The 22,346-nt window shown below is 42.1% G+C and overlaps 1 protein-coding gene across 4 annotated transcripts in view; it reads left to right on the top strand.

The window, feature by feature from the left end:
* inpp4b (inositol polyphosphate-4-phosphatase type II B) overlaps positions 1–22,346 on the top strand; it is a 134,474-nt gene that overhangs the window by 105,566 nt on the left and 6,562 nt on the right. For all 4 annotated transcript variants that reach the window (XM_041933072.1, XM_041933073.1, XM_041933075.1 and 1 more), the window contains 10 exons: positions 1,381–1,564; positions 7,172–7,507; positions 8,345–8,483; positions 13,579–13,751; positions 14,398–14,521; positions 15,064–15,190; positions 17,215–17,355; positions 18,302–18,399; positions 18,757–18,869; positions 19,370–19,524. In XM_041933072.1, coding sequence (XP_041789006.1) covers positions 1,381–1,564; positions 7,172–7,507; positions 8,345–8,483; positions 13,579–13,751; positions 14,398–14,521; positions 15,064–15,190; positions 17,215–17,355; positions 18,302–18,399; positions 18,757–18,869; positions 19,370–19,524 — 1,590 coding nt within the window. The remainder of the gene's footprint in view (positions 1–1,380; positions 1,565–7,171; positions 7,508–8,344; positions 8,484–13,578; positions 13,752–14,397; positions 14,522–15,063; positions 15,191–17,214; positions 17,356–18,301; positions 18,400–18,756; positions 18,870–19,369; positions 19,525–22,346) is intronic.

Raw genomic sequence — 22,346 nt, 5'->3', positions numbered from 1 at the left:
TCTCGCTGTCTCTCTCTCTCTCTCTTATGTCAATTATGCCTTAGGATCTGGCTCTGGGGTCTGGCCTACATAGAGGCTTGCAGAGCTGACTCTAAACTAGCTGGGAGGGTTGCAAATGACTGCCTCGCTCCACGCTACATCTGATGGCAGGAAGTCAGCGGAAACTCATTGAAAGTCACTGGAACTTTACCCGAGGAGAATGTTTGATTGGAGTGATTTGCCCTGAATCCAGGAACTGACAAAAGGTGTTTTTGTCTGAGATTAAATCGCTCCCTAGAAATGAGGAAGGGATTAATTATTCATAAAGTGAAAATGGGTTGACATTGGACTGCAGGTCCATTCTGACAGTTCAGGCTGAGTTCCTGGAAAGTGTTGCTGCTATACATTTTCAAGACCGCAAAAGTAGCAACACATAATGGAACGAGTGCACCATAATGTAATGTTTGTAGTCACTAAAAACTCATTATTTGTCTGTTTGTCATTACTTGACCTCGACTCAGTGAAAGTGTGTTGACTCTGTAAAGTGATGATCGGCTACTCTGCAACACATTATTCTGCTGTCTTTACTTACCAACGAGAGCTCTGCTCGTTTCATCACTGCCCTTCGTTAAGATCCAGCCACAATGTGTTCAATTTGATTTATGATGTCAGGGACTGATTCCTAAGGTAAATACAATTAGGTGCAATTGCTAGCTGTTAGGAAAGGTTGCGCCTGTTATTCACAACAGGGCGTTCAGGCTCAAAGTCGGTGTAGGTGGAGTTTAGATCTGCCACAGTTTAGTGCACAAAGAAACTAAGCGCGGTGCATTACATACTCAAAGGCAACCAAAGGCGTTGAGTGAAACCATTTTCAAATGTGCAACATGTTTGATGTATTCAGTATCGGTAATGCTATTTCAAATGCTTCTTTACAATAACCAGTCCTTGTTAGAGATGCTTTGTGTGGTGTAACCACAAAACATATCTGCAGGTGTAGGAAAGCATGAACATTTTCGTCTATCACATCTCGAAGGAAAAAGGCCGACCCTGTTCTTGGTCGGTTGTGTTGTGTTCTGTCTGGACTTTTTGTGTCAGCGTTGATTTTGGTGTGTATTCTGCGGTGTAGCTTGGAGCTTGTTTGAGATCAAACACTGTCTCTTCCTACTCTGCTAGTTCTGGCAAACGCAGTGGCAAGTAGACACTAAAAAAACCAGCAGCACTGATCTGAACAAACACGGGATGAGCCTCAGTCCAGTATGACTTCAGTCTCATTACAAGCAAGTGTGGCCCAGGTCTTTTGGAATCAGATTGTGTCCACTTTCATATGTAATCTCAAAACCATGCAACTGCAGCGAGATCCGTCAAATCTGATTCGATGTGTTTTTTTTTCCTCCACCACAGCTTCAGCACTGCCTACCAATGTATCTACTATTCTCCAGAGCACACGGCCAAAGCTCAGGAGGTACTCAGCACCATGAGCCTCCTCCAGCCCCTCATCACAAGCTTAGCGGACCAGCTCCTCCAGGCTGCCCAGGAGCACTCTTCCCCTGGACTGAGGGATGCACTCAAGAACCTTTCTGACAAGGTGAGGCAGCCCCCAAACCCTCAACCCACCCTCACTTCCATCCAAACAATCCCTTTATCCCTCCTGACCTCAAGCTGCTGCAGTACTCAGACCACCTCCTTTATTCTTGGCCATATCACCAAACATTGTCAGGTAATACCTCAGCATGAAAAGCCCTTTAGATTAATCTTCATCTGCAGCTACAAGTTCATTTAAACCCAAACCCCTGTGGAAGCAGCTTAATTACTTGGTCAGGGGTTCTGCTTCTACGCATATAACCAATATTTTTGTGAAGTTGCAGTCTGAGGACTGTTCAGGTAGATGTAGTATTGGCATAAACTAACTGCGAAACTCCGAAGACTGACTTTGTACCAGTCCTGATAATATTACCCTGCTAGGTTCATTGCGCATAAAACTGCTGAATTTATTCTCAAAATGATTTTAAAGCTTAAAATCCAGCAGGTGCTGCAGAACAGTTACTCACACACATGCACACACTAAACAGACAACCTCAGGAAAAATCCATAACTCATCATAAAAACGCCAAACTAACAAAAGTGAATAGCAGCATGGAGGTTTATGGAGTTGAGGCGTTTTTATCAGTATAATTAATGAATTACATCTGGTGCTGTCAGATTGCAATCTGTTGTGGGAGAGATTGTTTTTTGCCACAGTGGAATAGAGCCCAATCAGCCTGCTTAATTGGTACATTCGCTCTGTCACCACTTCCTCTCATCCTTGATTAGACACGCACACATTGGCCAAGTAAACCCCTGGCCTGGTCAGCGCGAGCAGGGCTGCTCTCTGATTAAAATCTCAAGCTGTGTTTGTGTGTTCATGTGTGTGCGGTTGAGGGCGGTGGAAGTGTGAAACGCTGTGTTTCTGTGTGTGTAAAATCTGATGTTCAAGTGGCATCACTCTCTTCAAGCCCCAAAACCACCAAACAGGAATTACTTTGCACATTTTATGTTTCCTCCTCCACATCTGGTCATCTATCACAGAAATCAGCTTTTTTTTTTATAGCCACACAAATATCTTTGTGTTCACACACAGATTGGTGCTCACCTGTTCATGCCTGCACACACCTGTGCACACATAAATCAGGACTAGTCAGTTGTATTTTTATACCCCAAAATCACAAAGTTGCCTCAAGAGGAGTTTGACCATTTAGGAAATGTTTTCCTGCTGAGAGTTAGATAATAAGATCAATAGCAAACTGCCCAGTGAATATCAGGCCAGCAGCTAGTTAACCTGTTTAAGACTTTTTGACTAAATTGCTTCGTTGATTCGTCTCAGGCTAATGTTTGCACATGATCTTATTTAATGTTTTTTTTATTCAGATGTTTGGTTTTGATGCAGCAGTTCCCTTAATTCAAGACAATTTTCATATATGGGAGACAAAACCTCGGGACATTAGAGGTGCTGGTAGACCCAAACCCATAACCCTTTGGATGGAGTCAGACTAACTGTTTCCCCCTGATTCCAGTCTTTGTATTTAGCTAAGATTACCTGCTCGCTCCAGCTAAAGCAAATAAACAAATTTCTCTAAATGTTCATCTGGTCCCATCCTCTCAAATGTGATAAAGCCTGCCCTCATTTATAGGAGTAGAGAGACTGTCTTTGAGTTTTAGACTGTTTGGCTGAGTAAAATAAGCAATTTGAATACATCGTCAATGGATGTGGGAAAATATAACGGCCATTTTTCACCATCCTTTAACCAAACTGATGAAAGGACTTGGCAAATTAATCGATGATGAAAATAATCATTAGCTGCAGCCTCTTTAGACCTTTGATTCAGATCAGGAAAAACTCTCTATTGTCAGACAGCTGTTTGATATCCTTCTTACAGACATATAAATAAAGGTTGCATTTGAGAGTGCGTCTCTTCAGTGTGTGTGTGAACATTCTTCAGTAAAGACAGTGAGTCACACCCTCAGAGAACCTGGGAATGATGAGACACCTGCAGGGAAAATCAAGGGAATGTAAGAACCATTTCATCAGGCGCTCGCTGCCTCTGACTTTTCCCGTCTTAGTTCAGACCACCTGACCCGAGGCCCCATGCAATATTTCACTCCTGAATACGCTTCCTGGCCACATTCTCGTTAGTGCTGGACATTGAAGATGCACTGTTGCTTTTCTATATAAGGTGATGATTCTGCTGATGTTGATGGCGATAGCAATAATTTTGCTCTGATGATAATCACAGTGAAAATGCGGCTGGCCTGCATCTCCTCTCCCTCCGGCTGCGTCCTAGGACAAGTGAGATGTCTCCACTGTAACGGTTACCTGAGAAGAGCTGTGGGTTTGATCGTCTATGCATGATTATATCAAATGATATGGTGTGTAGAGGTCATATAAGCAATAGTGAGTAAGTGTCCTCACACCCAAGTGCTGCTGGAATCGGACCAGCTGTAGCCATCCAGCCCCTTCGCCTCTCCAGTGGAGAAACATTGAGTGAAAAAGCTCTATTTTTAACTCAGCCAAAATCCGCTCATCCTTCAGGGTGAAACTATTCGGGGTGAATAGATTCCTACAGTTTTCTTCTTTTTAGATCAAACACAACTTATTTTTTCGCAATTGCAGTCCACAGAGGCATTTTCTGACTTGCACTTGCTCAGTCAAGATCATATCAGCAGATATACTGAATAAAGACTAGCATCAGAATCTCTCCTGAGGGATTTTGGGCGTCTCAGATCTCTAAAACAGGTAGGTGTGGATGAGCTACACTACACGGAGGAATAGATTTTGCACGTGGAGGAGCAGAGTTGCTTTGGTCTAGCCTGGGTAAGAAAGTGAAAGTGCTATGCTTTTCTCCTTTGCCCAGTGGAGTGCACCTCTGATATTTCACTTTGAACACACTATCTATATGGATCCTGCAGTATGGGGTGTCATTAAAATGTTTTTTGCTCCCTGATCTGAGAGGATACAAGTCCTGGTTCTGGCTGAATATTTAGGAATTTGATTGAATGATGGTTTTGTAATGTAAGCAGTTTCCATAGTGTGCAGACCGTCGTCAAATACAGGAGTTCTGTGACCCTATGGTTAAGAAGTGCAAATACTGATCCGTCCAGATTGTTTTAAATACCGTGTGGCTTTGTTCACTCATCTCAGGAAAGACAATGAATAATGCATGTTCTCATAGATTGCAAATTAACATTGAGGTCAGATAAGCAGAGTTCAATTTGAATATGAATTTACATTTTGAATTCCCGGTTCCTGTTAAGTGTTTTGGTTTCTCATTCAAACGAGCTCACTTTTTAGTCATTTGGACATTTTTATCTTTTAAAATTATGTTTACTTTGTGTACAATTGTGTGCATCACAGAAAAACGTTCCAGCAGAAATGCTTGTTCTCGGGCAATTACACACATCTTATCCATAGATTTCAGCTCTCACATCATTGACTTAAAGGAGTGGAGCTCATTTGGATCCATGCGAGGCAATTAAAATGGATAAGAATTAAATTCTGTGGTGTTTTCAGTCTAGTCATAATTTGCTGTCTCTTCTCATACATTCGTGAGATGGGCGATTCCATGTGGACAGCACTCTTTGTATTTTCTTTTTGAATCAAGAGCTGATCAGTTGAACCAGGCTCAGATGGAGCAGTGTTGTTGTTGTCCTAGACTGTACAGTAGCTGCATCGTAAGAGGAACACTGTGAAAGTTAGGCTCTTAAAGCAAGTCTGGAGCTACATTTTAATCAGGAGAGAAAGTGTACAACCATAGACTCCATGGATATGAAGCATCTGCTTTCAGCATAGGTCCAAATGAAGATAAGAGCTCGTGATTCCCCAGAGTGGAGCTGCTGGTGGTAGTGGAGCAGGTGGATGAACAATTCTTTAACACTGATTCTTCAAACTGAACGGACAACACTCGGTCATCATTGTTACTGATGGAATCTGTTTCTTTTTATTAATGCCATGGAACAAAGCAGACAAACACTGCAGACAGACAGAGGTGTAGCAAAATATACAGAGAGTGACAGGTGACAAGGTGACAGGCGGAGTTTATGATCTGAATCCGAATTTTACTTGTTTTTGTTAGTGACAGAAATACATACAGACATTTCAGAGCAAAAAATAAAAAACAATGTGAGTAAAGGATCAGTTAAATTAATATATGAATGCAATAAATACATAAAAGAAGAGAAGAAAAATGGTGAAAAGGAAAATGCATGTATGAGTACATGCACATATGTATGATATTATTAATAAAAGTAACAATAGCTTTTAGCAGTGCAGCTCCTCCTTACTGAAAGCCACAGAAATGATGGTGCAGTGTTGGTTGGTGAGCTGTTGCACTTCTTGCTGGCTTGCTTCTGACCTGTTTTATACTGAACTGAGTGTAACAGACTGAACCTGCAGCAGACCTGAAGTCAGTCAGAATCAATGCTGAACTTCACAGCGTTACAGAATGAATGGTGATCAGTCACCTCAGGGACAAACTACATACTCAGTGATAACCCATCTTTAAAGGGAATCTTTTCTACCTCTATACCTACCAGAACATCTTTAATGTACCTGATTGGAAAGATGATTGGTCGAATATGGTGATGTCAGAATATACAAGAAGAGAAGAGCACAGAGGAATAAATGCTAATGCTAATGCTAATGATTGTGATTCCCCTCACGGATGTCAAGATGTGATTATGTGAGGGACAAAAAATCCTGCTACGCAAAATTAGGTTTCTTATTTTCTAGTTTGTGCTTTTTTCTCACCTTACAGTGGATAGTTGTAATGAGGAATGGATGATTACATAAGTGACACAATTAGAGGAGTGAACATCCCTCCTTCATTAAACTGCTGACACATCATTTACACATGCACACAACAAGCTTTGCTTTAAGGGGTCACGAGCCAAAAAAAGTTCAGAATCGCTTCCTTATGACGTCCACACCAAGCGTCTCCAGCGGGACAGGACTGGCCTGGGGTTCTTTTGCACACTTATCTCCTCCTTTGCTGACTAAGCCGTCTCCTCAACTTGTGGCAGTCTCAACAAGCTCACTATTCAGTCCACATTGGGGAGGTGGGAGCAGGAGAAGGGCGTTTGTGTGGCAAATATATGTATATAATGACCTCGCAGGTTCTTTTCACGGAGGCCTTGTGTTTTCTCGGACTGCATTTTGCTGCGGTAATAAAATTGCTTATTGCAGCGCTAACTCAATTACTCCTGAGAGCCCTTATCATTTTTCACGCAGTGGCGGCAGCGAGCGCGAGGCTCCTTGGCACCGGGATCATCATCAACTTACAGTAGCTGGTGAATTTGAGATCAAAGCCATGTATGCTCCTCGGAGGAGCAGGCTGGAGGAGGAGTAATTGAATTGTTTGTTGTTTGTTGCTGTTGTTGTTGCTCACCGGCTGTGCTGCGGTAATGGAGAGCAGCTACTTTATGTGAAGGGGGGTGTTCATTTTCCTTGTTTCTTTTCACTTCCTCTGTAAATAGTTACCCGCTTCCAAGCTCACTTCCACCACTATTTTCCTCCACCCACTCCCCCGCCAATCTCTATCTCTCTCACTTACTCTGTCCCTTTTGCTTCTTCAGTGCTTAAATTTTCATTTGTTCTGCCGTCCCACAATAACTTTCAGTGTCTCTCTTTTTTCCAATCTCTCTTTCTCTGTCTTTGCTACAGACAGAACAATTTGTTCACACACTTAAGGACGAATTGGTCAAGAGTGCGCTACTTGCGCTGCACGCTGCCCGGCCCGGGTACGTTTCCAAGAACCAGAAGCAAACCCCGGTGCAAGGAGGCCAACATCAGGGCCACATCCATCAGGCCAGCGAGCAGAATCAGAGCCCGGTCCAGGGGCTTCCAGGCCACAGTCCAGCCACGTCGGCCACTGAGAGCACAGCGGTGTGTAATAATGTGGAGGGATCACAAACCACGACCAGAGGAGAGGCTGGGTCTTTGCCGCTGAAGCACCAAGACTCCATACCGCACCATAAAGAGTACGACGAGGAGGAATGGGTGAGTGTGACTGCTTTTCCAAGTCATTAAGAAATCTTTTTGATTTTAAGCACAATGTGAGAAGGGGTTATTTTTACTGCTGGTCCTCACGGTAGAGCATACAGAGGGAGATTAACATCACTGTATTACAGATAAACCATTTTTTATGGTAAATCATTTCAATTACTTGGAAAATTAGATTGCATGCGGGCATTACTGTTTCTTTTTAATGAGAGGTTTTCGCTGAGGAGTTCAAACATTTCTCCATGACAGACTGACACCGCCGTTTGCACTGAATCCAAGCCGTCCTGCTTCCTTTCATCGAAGTATGTGTGACTGTCGGTTTGTTTGCGTCTGCCACACTGACAGCAGGAATTTATCAGGATTTCTGCACACCAGTGCCTAATTAACTCTCAAAATATTCCTCACCGTTATACCATGTTCAAACCAAACTACTGAAGTGACAAAGACCAGAATGTACAGCCGCCACTCACGCCTTGCACATACACACTTGGATCTATTCGTCCGTTAACAGTTGGAGCTCAGGAGAAGAAAGAGAAAGCTGGAAACGATCCAGATGCTTTGAGAGTTTTCTCAGAACATCCAGACAGCAGTTTCCTCTTGACCTTTTGGACATGAAGCCAGTTTAGACTGTAAAGGGAAACACCTTTTTGCTTTGTTTTTTAGACATACGGAAATGTGTTTTTTATGGTTTTAGCTGCTTCGACAGTTTCTCTTTCAGTTTTTGTTGCACGTTTTGGTTTCCCTTTTTTTTCACCGTCTCAAACAGAGTGAGACAGACCGAGTTTTAATCAGCGAGGCTGATCTGACTGCTGATTGTCTATTCGGCTCTTTTAGGACAGGCTGTGGGCCAACGTGGCCAAATGTCTCAACTGTGTGATCGCCATGGTGGATAAACTCCAGGAGGAGGCCAACAGCAAGCAGGAGGCAGTCCCTGAGCAGCAGCTAGCGGACGTCATCACCTCACACAACCCCGGTAAATGACTGTTTTTGTCAGTCTGATCATCTCTGTTAAATACGGGTGCGTTTACGCCGTAAATGGATGTGATTTTGCACACTGGATCACAGCATCACTGTGCAGCCTGTCATATTATTAGTACAGTTATGTGTTGTTGACTTTGCAACGCTCTCCAGCTGCTGGGCCAAAAACGTTAGTCACCTGTCTTGATTGTAGCCCAACAACACGCAGGCTGTACTTTACTATAATGGACGTCCTTTTTCAGCTCTGCAGGTCGGCTCCCGAAATTGCTGTTTACATTTCATTTTACGAGATGTTAATTTCAGTATAAACATTGTTATCTGGTCCAGTTTTCTTTTGCTGTTCTTGTCATAGTTGGTGAATTTCTTCAGCATCAGAATCAGAACCAAAGCCAACCTAATGCTTATAAGGAATCAATTATCCATAATTTAACATAATCCAACATTTGGAAAAAGACCTATACCAGATAAACCTTTCTCCCTTTGCAGGTACTTGCAGTGAGTCATTCAAACACCTCTCTGGCATAAAATATCCTACCACAGCACAGTATAGTTTCAAACTGATTGCTGTTTATTGAAAGCATATATTCCCATTTTAGCGGTTGTTGTTTCTCTTCAGTTAAACAGATGCTGTGATGTCTCATAGGCAACTGGCACAGTTGTATAATGCACAATTGGCTTTAACTTGTCCGACTATTATCACTGGCAGTATGTGGCGATAGTATTGTGACTTCATATGAGATTTCTCTTGTTGTTCCACAAAAACAGCTGCTAAGTTTAGCTTCAGATGCTGAACAAGCTTTAGGTTTTTGGCCCAGAAATTACAACCCTGATCCCAAAAAAGTGACGCTGCGTAAAGTGACATAAAACTAAAAAAAAAATAAAACTGGATGCAATTATTCATAAACAGTTTTTACAGTTTCACAAAGTGTTCCTGAGTCCAGGTATTAATCTCCTTCATCCAATCATGTGTTCACAAAGTGTTGAACGTCGCTCCATCCTCTCTGTGAACCACTGAGCCTTTCAATCATGATACTCTCACCTGTTACCAATCAACCTGTTTACCTGTGGAATGATCCAAACAGGTGCTTTTGGAGCATTCCACATCTTTCTCAGTCTTTAGTTGCTCCTGTCCCAACTTGTTTGAAACATGTTGCTGCATCAGATTCAGAATAAGCAGATATTTACAAAAATCAATGAAGTTGATGAGTCAGACATTAAATATATTGTCTTCATGCTGTTTTCAGTCGAGTTTATGTTAGAAAAGATCAGCAAATATCACAATCTGTTTATTTCAAAGTGTTTAGTTATAATAATAAACTTTATTCACGTTGCACAATTTAAGCTTGAAATTCAATACAATGTGCTTAACATAAAAGCAAATAATAACGTGTGATAAAACACTAAAAATGAAGTACAATAAAACAACAAGATGAAACCACAGTCAAGTGAAAAGAAAAGACTTAACGATGTTTAAGATGTGTGTTAAGATTTCGTTTAAAGGTGTCAGCAGATTTAGAGCCCCTGAGATGTTCAGGGAGGCTGGTCCAGAGTTTGGGGGCATAGTTAACAAAGACTGCCTCTCTGTGCCTTTGAGTTCTGGCCTCAGGAACAATCAAGAGGTTTCAGTCAGAGGATCTAAGCGACATAGCAGGCACTTAAGTCTCAACCATCCTGCCATTAAAAGGCAGCTGGACTTGCTTGAAGTTGTAGAGGCTTCTTCAGTTCTGGTGACTGGTGGGGAGTCCCAGTAACATTTGATTTATGTTTTACACAGCATCCCAACTTTTTTAAAAATCGAGGTCATAAATAATCAAATATAATGTCACTGTGAGGGAAATAACACTGACAGTCAGTTTTTCAGTGTGTCTGCAGCCTCTATTGAAAGCAGTGACACAAGACTGGTCCAACTTAGAGGCTCCCTGTTGTTTAAGCATTAGCAAAAGAAAAACTTAAACTGTTGCCAGAGACGTGGATGAAAGCAATATTTGATATGCAGAGCCACTCACTGTCGACTCCAAGCTGCCCAGTCTTCCCTTGCGCCCAATGAAACCCTGCCTCAAGCTTGTGGCCAGACAAGTGCTCAGCCTGCTACAACTGCCAACTGGCACACTGGCAGCAGCATTAGTCTGACCAGGCGACAAGGAGAGCCTGTGTGTGTGCGTGTGCATGTGTGTGCGTGTGCGCCACAGGCAAATGCACACTCAGACATCTGTGGCTGAGTGTTGTTGCATTTGTATTATTTTGTGTCTGCATGTGTGTCTGTGTGCGTCTGTCTGTCCAAGTGAGCTGGCAGGTAAGAACAAGGCCACCCGCCCGCTGTTCAGTCCGAGAGATAAGCCCAGCCCCCCCGAGCACCTTTATTAAGACGCAGAACAGGCTCAGAGCAAGTGGTCATCTGCTTGTCTAAATACAAACATGGACAGAATAATGAGAGAAGCGTTATCTCCGAGCAGAGACCGGTGAAGCTCGGGCTTTTGATGACAAGGCGTTGTGGCGGTTTGGATGTTTGGACAGGTGGGCCGGCGAAGAGATGACAGCTGGAGTTCTGTTTCCTCCCTCTCTGTGCAGAGGTGGTATTTGCAGAACGAGATAAGACATGATTTCTTTGACAAGGCAAGGGCAAGGCTGATGTGCTATACATTCTCGTCCGTATCTATCTGTACTTTGTGTGTGTGTTTGTGCATTTCCACACTGATCTCTACTTCCGCCTCAAGAACTTTTCAATATGTTGAAGCTGAACTGAATGCATGATGAAAAAACTCACATTTGGGCATTACTTGACCAACACTGCCCCCTGTTGGCGAATGAGCGTCAAGTGAGGAGACATAAAGTTGTTTATTGGAGGAAATGCATATAAGACGCCATGAACTCACACTGTAGCTCCGTGCCAGTTCACACACTCTGTTTCTAAACAGGTTTTGTGTCACTCTTCATTTTGCGGAGTGACAAAATGAAGTATACTCAAAGAGTCAGTCTGCTGACTCATCGGTTTCATCACTGAGCGTGGATGTCCAGTGTCGTCTCACAGTAGAATACATACAGGGAATAGAACAGCTGAACATAGTTGCACAAGTTGATAAATCTAATAAATTATCAAATCAGTGTATTATGACAATTATATTCGTATCGTGTGTGCTTTTGATTCCCAACCATAGGCAGTATCTGTGCGGCTGTCAGGTTGCACATGGAGAGCTCAATTAATTTGCTCAACTAATGAACTCCATCGATTTTTACTCACTCAGCTACTTGTGATTTGATTGAAATATACAAATAGGACTACAAATTGGTGTAATGTTACAAAAAGTAATAAAAGCAGTAAACTAACCATCGACCAGAATAAGAAACAGCACACCAACACCACGCATTCTCTTGTCTTGCCACACAATTAGCCCACCGTCACTGTCGAATTGAGCACAACCATTGACTTTCACTTTGGAGTAACCTTCTTCCATGTTATGTTCCTCTCCAGCATCCTTTCAAAATGAATTGCACCACAGCAAACAAGTAGAGAGGCAGCATTTTAATGTTTTAATGACCTCCAGTACAGTGAGAGGTATCCATGAGGCATTTGGGCAGTAACTCTAAGGCTCCTGATTTTTGTGGTGACTCAGTTTGGTATTTCCTGACAAAGTTCACTCTGTCTGTCTGTGTTGTATTTTGAGAACCACGTCTGTTTGATTCTGCTGCCGAGGTGGTGACTTCATCAAGAGGAGCAAACTCGTTTTTGGCAAAAGCGCAACAATAATGAAATAATGTTTAAATGTAGAACAAGTTTTTGCACTTAAATCGTTTAGATCAAAAATGAATGTTTGTTTCCATGAAGAGGTCTGCACGGGTGACTCTTACAGTATCTGTTGTCCACAGCCGTGTGAGAAAATGAAAAGCTTCTTCTTCAGCTCATTAAATCCCCGTCGCCATCTGACAACAGCAGGACAGATACGTTGATAAATCTGCAGCCTTTGATTTGACAAGTGCGGTGACAGAGTGCAGTACCATTACATGGGCTGTTCACTGTGTTTCCCTTCGTCAGACGACACCAGGCTGCTGCAGATCAGCCACACACACCTTTACACACATCAAGCCGATCGATCACAACGTGACATTTTGCATGTTTATGTGGGAGACGTCAGGTTGCCGAGCCTCATTAATTCTGTGCATCATTGCCTCCTTTCCACTTTTTTTAACAAGCATGGCGTTGATGTTTCACATTATGGTGCAATTGCTGGTGTGTCACGGTAATTGCAACATGATGTGATCATTTAGGACGTACTGTAGTGTCGAATTACAACTGAAATAGTGCTGGATTTATGGGATCATAATAACTGTGGCTTCAGCAAAGTATTTTTAAAAGTTATTTATTTCTTTTTCATCATCGTACTAATTAACTGTGAGAAACCCGCACCATCTGTCTTTGGCTGCAGATTTGTGGTGCTGTATGTTCACATCGTGCCATTATCCACACAATATTATGATTTCCTGGAGGAGTTATTGTTGTCACACTTCACTGATTGGCACAGCTGTTTCAGAGCAACGAGACCAGTGATGTGATTGGTTGAGAGTGTATTTCTAATTTATAATTATCAACCCACCCTCTGATCTATATGTGAACTTCACACAGGCCGTTCCACTGTGCACGGCTGCACATACATGAACCAGAATATATTTAAAGAGCGTTGCAACAGAAAGCAAAATTACTTAAAATAGAACAAGTACATTTACTGAGTCAGTGATGTGAAAGTGGGATCACACATTGAACAGTCATCTGCCATTATTTACTGCCTGTAGTAACCAGACAGATCAGTCTTTATCATGTTCACACAAAGTTATGTATGTTGTGTTTTTGTAAGCGAGTTTCTTAACAGCTGACTCATGCTTTCTTTTAAACAGCATGAAATTTGTGTTGTCAGATTTTCATTCCTGTAATTCTGCCCCGTTTTCATGCACGAATGGCTGAACCGGTTTCATCTCACAGATAAGCAGTGTGTTGTGTCAGGCTGAGAACTCGAGCGTTAAGTCATATTTTAATCCATCGTAACATCTCTGTCTACTCTGCCGCTGTTCTTCTACCCCCGTCCTTTCTCTCTGCGCAGGTGACTGGAGGGAGCAGCTGCGTCCTCCGGTGGCCCGGCTAAAGGAGTGTGTGATGGAGGTGGTGGAGAAGGCGAAGAGAGCCATGACCTTTGTGCTCCTGCAGGAGGCAGCATGCAGCATTCCACAGGGTTTCCTCTTCCAACAGCGGCGAGACGTGGTCTTCAGTCAGGCAGTAGGTGGCCACACTGACAGAGGTCCTCAGAAATTCACTTCTCTTACTTCATCTGCAGTGGAGGTTCTTTGCAACATGTGCATTTTCCAGGGGTCTGCAAAACACCTCCGTGTTTGATTGTATGTGGCCTGTTTGTAAATGTCAAAGAAATACTTGGACAGCTGAACTGTAAAACAGTTTGTCATCCATTTCTGTGGTCCGAAGTCCAAACTGGTGCCTAGCTTCTCCAAACAGCACTAAAACTTTCCCCACACATTATACGATGTTCACTTACATGCAAACTCGAAATAGCTCTTGGAGCCTTATGTTTTTTAAAGCTATAAAACTATCTGCAGATGTTTACTCCCACAGCTTCCATTCACTGACAGGTTTATACTGCACAGTTTATCTACAAGTTAGCGAAGGAGTGATGCATTCTTCACGATTAAAGAATTACAACCCAGCCCTGATGGTATGTATACAGCCTCACAGCTGTATACATACCTGCAGCTGCAGCCTCTGAGATGTTTGTAATGAAGCTGAATTATTTCAGACCTGCATATTCTGGCTTTCCTGTTTCACATGCGTACGGTTTGTGGCTGCTCAGCTGTTTGTGCCGAGAATGACATACAGGAGATTTTCTTTTTTTTTGTCTTTCTTTTTACAGCTCGCAGCTTTAGCCTGTGGTTTTGTCATGAGGCTGTACGCAGGAATGCAGGACAAAGGCTTCCTGAGGCAGCTCCACCTGGTCGGCCTGGTTGCCCAGTTTGAGAGCCTTCTCAGCACCTACAGTGAGTAAATCCGTAAAAATTAAATAAAAACTGGCAACCTCGAAACCTACGTTTATTTGCTTTCTAGAAATGAAAAATCTAATGTGGTTTGGTTTAGTTGGACCTGGCTGATGTAATTAGTGATTGTGAGGCTGCAACAAATCACAACATGCAGCAAGGTAATGAGTCAATTTTTGTGGGGTTTTTTTGGCATAATGCCTTTATTACAGGCGCCTTTATCTCTTTAGATCCCAGTGTAGGTTAAATGGACACTCAATTCAGAGGGAGGCCCTTGTGAGATAAGAGCACACCTATTCTAGTTACCTGCACCACCACAATCAGAGCTCTCTGTCATGCCGGTTTGTCGAAGCTCATGATGCAGCTCTCAAAGAACGGATCGGTCAGAAAAAGTTGTTTTTTTACGGCCCATGTTTTCCATGTTGCATCATCCCTCTGACATTTTAAAATCTGAGCCACACTCATCTGGTTTTGAGTAGCTAGAGGGGACGTGTGACGAGCAAGAATCACATCAAAGCTAATCTTGTTTTATCAAACTGTTGAAGGTGAGGAGATTGGGATGCTGGAGGACATGGAGGTTGGAATCTCAGACCTGCAGAGAGTCGTGTTCCAGATCACAGAGGCCAAGACAGATGACCTCAGTGACCTCCAACCTGTAGTGTGTGGCCGACGGTGAGACATGATCTCCTTCTCTGTCTGCTTTTTTTAAAATTTGCTTTAGTGTGTTCAGTCAGTCTTGGTGATAATGACGTATCCTAAAGGAAAAGCTTTTGAGTACTACAGCCGGTCTGTCTGTCCACTATGTTTTCTTTATAATTTCTCAGGAAGCGTGTGATGTAACTAATTATAGAAAGTGGATACAGTGTTCAATTGTAACACTTACAATTAATTCCATGTAACTATACTACCCAACTATTTTATGATGAGTGTGTCAGTTTTTTGGGTTTTCCTCAATCTCAGACACACCTGTCAGTAAATCTTTCTGGTGTGCATTTGTCCTTTATTTTTACTTCACTATTTTTTCTTATATTGTTATTTTGTATTTCGTATTGTATTTTTACCTCCTACTTGAAAAGGTTAATTACTTGAAAAGTAGTTCTTGTTCTTTTTTGCATGCCCTTGTGTGTCCACCTTTTGAGCTGCTGGAACTGCAAATTTCTCTTCGGAGATGAATAAAGTATCTATCTATCTATCTATCTATTCATACAAACTGTCACCTGCTAAGCTCTCACATCACTGGCCACCAGCTATGTTAGTTTGTAAGAATATTTTTACCAAAATTAGAGCCAAATTTCCATCGTTATTTCCAAAACCCACTCCAGAAACTGTTTGAAATGTCGGGACTGTAAGGTAAAGTGTTACTAGTTTGAAGCTAATATATGTTTATATAGTTGGTTGATCATTTAAAATGTAACTGAAAGTTAATTGGCAAGGTGGTAATCGGTCTAGTGATGCATGAAGGAGTTTGCACATTGAATAACATCACAGCCTCGTACTGTATGCTCCAGCTTTACCGTGCAAAGGTTTCAGTCAAACAGTAACTAATTAGACCTGGGCAGAGTGGCAGCCGTCTCCTCTTTGACAAGAATCTGTTGATTGTGCCGACCTCTGGCACCTCGTCTTCCACGTCTGGACTTTCACACAGACAGCGATCACGCTGTGAGGATGCAGAGGTGTTGACGTGAACTGGAAAGTAAACACTCACGTGACTTCAATGAGACATCTAAGTTCATGAGCAATATGATTAATTATTTTCTATTGTTTATAGTGAGTCATGTTCAGTGTAATGAGAAGCAAAGGTACAATGACAGTTCAGATTAGTGGTTACTGTAAAAACACTGGATCTGACATTGACTAATCTACTACAATCAAAAGTGTTTGTGTGCTCTGTTTTGTGCTGTTCGTATCATGCAGCCACTGAACCAAACTCCAGACCGCAGGACACAGATTTGCATATTGTCTTGTTGCAGAGTATTTATTATCCGCTCTCTGGCCATAATTATTGTAGGTATATGTGATTTATCAGGCTCTTGGGGAGCAAATCCTTACAACAGTGGATGTGTTTGTTTGGACTTAAAAATTATAGCATAGCTGGGTGCTGAGGGGCATTATGGTCTGCGCTGTTTGGGCCAAACAGAGCCCCGAGTGAGCTGCAAACTGGAAAAATGACTGTGTGATAGCAAGCCGTGCACCACAGCTGTACTGTGCAGCCGCTTATGAGGAAACGGCTCTGACCTCTGAATCTTGTTGAACTTTAGTCCACATGTGATTGAAATAATTTCAGCAGCAGGGTGGAGAGTCATGTAACAAGTCACGATTATGAACTCCCTCCGCCTCCCTGCAGTAGAACTATAGTTCACTTGTAGGACATTCTCCACAGGAAGGTGAAGCCAGTGTATTTCAGTTGGTTGCTGTGCACATTATGCTTGTTGTGATAAGACGATACACTCCTCCAGCCCCGCCCCACCCCCTCCATGTCAATCTGTGAGGCAATCTGTCTCACACACTTGCAATCTCTTTCGCTCATGCGTACACACACATCAGTCTCTCTTTTTGCAGCTTGCTCAGGCCTGTCTTAGGTGTCAAATTGTACAACTTCCCAAACGTGTCAAATTCCACAGAATTGCAAAACGTATTGAATACCTGTCTAATCACCTCTCTTATGTTCCATGTCTTTTTTCTCTCCCTGCATTCAGAGACCACTTCATTGTAGAAGTGCCATTACCACGACTGGTTTTCCAGACCTTGCCAGTGGAGATCAAGGAGGGCAAGCCTCTGCGAGTATTCCCGGTGCTGTTTAACGTGGGCATCAATGAACAGCAAACTATAGCTGAAAGGTACTACAGACACTCTTTGTTTACTCTGAAGAATTCCCAGTCTGTTGCACTCTAGGTGTGAACATACCAACCAAGACCAGTGTGGTCAGATCAGATATCAGATCAAGATCTAGAGTCATGCATGGCTTGTTAAAAGTGCATCTAAACCCGGAAATTTGATTAAATTCAATTAAAATAATCCTTCTGTGCAGGAGACATTCAACACACTAATGGCATCCTCACTTTCCCTCATAGGCAGATAATTGTTTAACATGTTACTCTGATGCATCTATGCAGGGTAATCGTTTCAAAATGTTGTTTTCTCTAAAAAAAAAAAAAAAAAAATCCCACCAAAGCAACAGTTTTCATGTTTTATTCAGTGTTGGGTAGAGCACTGAAAATCTTTACTCAAACCAAAGTACAATCAGTCCCAAAAAAATGGCTCATGCGAAAGTTAAGTTGGCTAACCAAGTAATCAAGTGAAGTATAGAAGTACTCAAAGTACAAGCTTCTTTGTGTTATAGTATTGTTTAGTGTGTGCAGGCCAGAGATCTTCACAAGTCATTTCATGCAGGTTCAAGTCTCAAGTCTCTTTGGAGTCTCTGCTGTGCATCCGGTTAGAAGCGGCCACTCTGCAGCATGGTTATTTCTTGGGAATGCACTTTGCTTTGCATGTTGATTATTTCCAATTCAGCTTTTTCTGTTTCTTCCTTCAAAATCTACATGAAGTTATTGATGAGATCGATTTAAAATGTCATATTTGCCAGCTGCCAGCCTATTGTTGTTGCCTGTGTCTGCTCTCATCTTGACAAGTAGCCAGACAAATCCCTTTGCTTTGCTCATTAAAATGTAGTATATATATATGCAGTATACATGGCAAAGGTTGTACGTTTGAAAGTAGATTACTGTCCCAATGAACTGTTAGAAACGTTTCAGTGAGTCTTTGTTCTCTCGGTCTTCCTCTCAGGTTTGGAGACATCTCTCTACAAGAAAGAATAAACCAGAAGAACTTTGAGGTGTTAGAAGCCTATTACAAATCATTAAGTGAAAAGGTGCCACTAGAATGTAAGTGCACAACATTTTCATTTCTTTTACCAAAGACAAACACTCTTCATCTTAAAATCTTTACTGGTTTTACTGCTGCAACAAAGCAACTCTCGTTTGCAGTTACAGTATTCACAAATAGATGCTGATGTGCATTGAGGAGTTAACCAAATGAAGACAATTTATGAATTATCACTTCAGCAGTCAGTCAGTGTCTCTTAGAATTCAGTCAAAGTGTGAGAAGAATGAAGTGAATTGTTCAGTCCGCTCACACACATCAATCCAGCTGAACCTGCTCGTGAACTTTTACTTTTCACCAGAACAAAACAGGAAACAGAACCACTTACTGGCAACGTGTTCTGTGTTTTCTATGAACAGGTCTACCGTGTTTTCAGACACAGACTGACATAAAGGAATTACTTGAAACCCTGGGCCAGAATGTAGTCACAAAGAAGAGAAAGAATGTGGAGATACTGTGGATTGCTGGAACGGTGAGCACTGTTGTTATTGTGACTTTCTGTTCTTGTCAAGACTGTTTGCTCTGAACCGAATAAATGAACTTTCTCTCTTGTATAACCGTGATGGCTGCGATCTGTAAACGCGGAGATGTAGTCTAGCGTTACACAGATTGATATCTAATGGGCTTTAATGGGAGCACTGAGCTGAACAAAATGTAACTGCCTGAGCGTGATGGATTGACTGTGGAAGACGATGCTGTATAAACACTGACCTTTTACCTGACGTTCACTATCCATCAGTAAATTGTTATACATGTGCTCACAGACGTCCCTGGTTATTGGCCATGGCTATTATACCACGTACGTTTGCTTACCTATGGTAGTGAATTATAAATCATCTCATATATATGACGTCTGTCAGGACAGAATATTTTGTGCAATTATTATAAAGCATCATCATAAATGCACATGCAAAACACGGCAAAGTCACTTTTACTGGAACGTAATCATTGCGTTTCTCCACTTCCCTCCAGATCTGCCGGAGGTTAAATGGCATCAGGTTTACCAGCTGTAAAAGTGCCAAAGACCGGACATCCATGTCTGTCACATTAGAGCAGTGTGCCCTCCTCCGTGATGAACACCAGCTCAGCAAGGATTTCTTCATCCGTGCTCTGGACTGTATGCGAAGGTAAGACACTGATGGAAGACCGTAAATTCTGGGTGCAGGTTATCGTTCCAACCGATGCCAAACATGCATCATGTTCAGTCCTCCGAATAACACGAAGACACAGTTTTCTACTTTGATGAAGTGGAATGTAGCCGTGCAGATAGCTTTGGTTTTATTTGCTCACATAAAGAGATCAGAGGTCTGTCGCTGCGATGTTTTACTTAAAAAACTTCAGGAGCAGCCTTACGCCTGTTTAGTCTGGATACTCCACAGACCTCAGTCTGACCTGTTTTAACTGCTTTCTGCAATGAGCTGTATAGATGATCCAGAATAAGCAACAAACACAACACTAATAAATACACTTCCACTGGGCTGTCAGCAAGTTTTCAGTGGGGATATTTCAAAATCAGCTTAGCTAGATATGCCTATAGGTAAGTGAGAAAGCTTCGGATGAATCGACCCTTTAACCAGTATTTCTGAAGATTTAGTGAGTTGCATCCTGTAATCCTTAAATAGAAAATTTAAAATGTGTTATGTTATGAAAAACATCTGGTTAAATGAATAACCTGCACCCACAACACGTGTAGTGTGAGCAAAAGCTGCTGTTCATCACATTAAAATCCATTTTGTCTGCACCGTCTCCTCCCAGCACATCACTGTTAGATGTGCCAGTATAAACATCATCACGTGTTCCCTCCGCCGTCTCCACCATCCCTCACACGTTCAAAGGCAGCCATGCATGTTCCTATCAGTGCTGCAGGGACACTGCTGCCGGCAGGGTAAACATCTACATCTGCATCTGTGGAAATCTGAAGAATTCCAATTTAAGAACTTTTTTAAAGCGCTTTGTGAAGTGCTCATGTGAGATGGCTGCAGTAATGACCTGTAGAGGCCAGCTGATGGCAGCTGTGTTAGATGAACGGCCGCAACTCAAACACAACATATTATACAACTAATCAGGGTCAAATATGGGTGTAATTTAGGCTTAGTGATAAAATAGCTTCAGTCATGTTTGCAGTTACAGAAAAAAACTGTAATGAAATATGGCAATTAATTAAGATATATCCCATATAAATATATATAAATAAACCACACAAACCTGCAAATGTACAACATTCACTGTAGATCAGTTTCTTCAAACACAAAGCTTTGGAATAGAATAACTCTAAAAAGTTGAACCCTCCACCCACTGTCCTGATCACCTCACATGAACATGTGATATATGTCTCTATAGATTAGTTCCTCGTCTCTTCTGTCGTCGTGGTTATTGTCAAAAAGGACATGTTGTAAAGATAATCCAGGTGCAATGTGCAGTACAGTAAGAAACTAGAACCTGAACAATATTTTATCTGTATCAGGACTGTTAGAGTCAATACACTCAATGAATAAGCCTTCGCCTGGTCGACTGTTTGATGCTTAAATAACAGTACAGCTTTGGTCAAGTGTGGTTAAAAAAAACAAAATAAAATCAATGTTTTTATAGAAATGATTACAGTAAGTTTGCTTTTTAAAGTGAGAACAAACAGCTAAATCTTCTAACAGCTTCATCAGATCTTCTACAATACATTAGTGTGCCTAATCCATTTGTAGAATATTGTAGATGCATTGATCTATCCTTAATAACGAAGGACCCTGAATAGTTTATGTGTCCGTTTCTAACAGGTTTCATGTTTTCTGCGTCTGCGACTGTCACTGAAAGAACTGCTTATCCCTGTAATGGCTTCATTTGATAGGACAGTTACAGCTGGGAGGAATGTATGCAGCCCTGGGCGCACACACGTTAGGCAGAGTGTAATGAGGCTGTTGTTACATCAGAATATCCCTCTGAATTTATGTGCAGCAGACTATTATTATTGCTTCCTGATGTCTGAAAGTTTTGAACATATGCCATAGAGCTCCCATAGCGGGTTGAAACAGCAGTGCAGCAGCAACTCACCGTGTCGCTGCAGGAGCTTCGTTGAGTGCAGTACCTACAGTGATAAGTGTGAGTTTTAAGAAATACATGATGGGGGCAGATTAGTGATGACTGTGAACGTAACATGCAGTGACATCCAAGTGTGTCTTTATCTTAGCATCAGGTTAAATGCTTCAAACACTGTAAACAGGTCAGAATTGTTCTAACGAAGGCCACGGGTCTGATTAAACCTCCGTACTTAGTCGATCGATTAAGAAGAAGGATTTAACATGAATTTAGTGCAGAAGTGAGGTGAGGCGGTAGAGCATCATTAGAGTAACTGCTGGCTAAAAGGAGCAAAATCTCAACACGTTTCAGTTAAAGCTCGACTCGTGTGTCAAACCAGAAGATCGGCTGCAGGAGACGCTTCTGCTGGAATTAGTTTGGATTTGATTTACAGGCGCTGATGTAAAGCGTTATGTTTTTACAAGTAATAAAGCATTATTGTATCTATCTTCATGTTGAATCGTGCTAATCATTTATCCCGAATAGAGACGTTATCGGTTGGGTTTGTTTGGCCACGTCTGAGCGGTTGGCAGCGCCTCTCCAGCGTCAGCGCTGTAGTTAATAATATATTTGCTTCCTCGCTACCTGCTGGCTCAGTCATGTTTCAGATGCTTCTTCGCTTTGGTTTCGACAGGTGGAAAGTTGCATGTTGCATCAGTAACGTACAGCAGCTTCAGTGGGTTTGGAAGCTAACTGTGCTTGTTGAAGTGAAACGAATCAGAGAGTTTGCGTCTGGTATTTGCTCGTTAATTGATTTGTCCGTTCACTCATCCATGATCTACAGGAAACGAGTGAATACGTCTCACAGCCGAGCGAGATGTGAAGTTTGATATCATGAAGTTTGCTCAGTTGTACTCGGTGACGTTTATTCTTCTTGGCAGAC

Source organism: Chelmon rostratus, chromosome 3, assembly GCF_017976325.1.
Source record: "Chelmon rostratus isolate fCheRos1 chromosome 3, fCheRos1.pri, whole genome shotgun sequence".
Lineage (NCBI taxonomy): Eukaryota > Metazoa > Chordata > Actinopteri > Chaetodontiformes > Chaetodontidae > Chelmon > Chelmon rostratus.
This window is presented reverse-complemented; position numbering and strand designations above follow the sequence as displayed.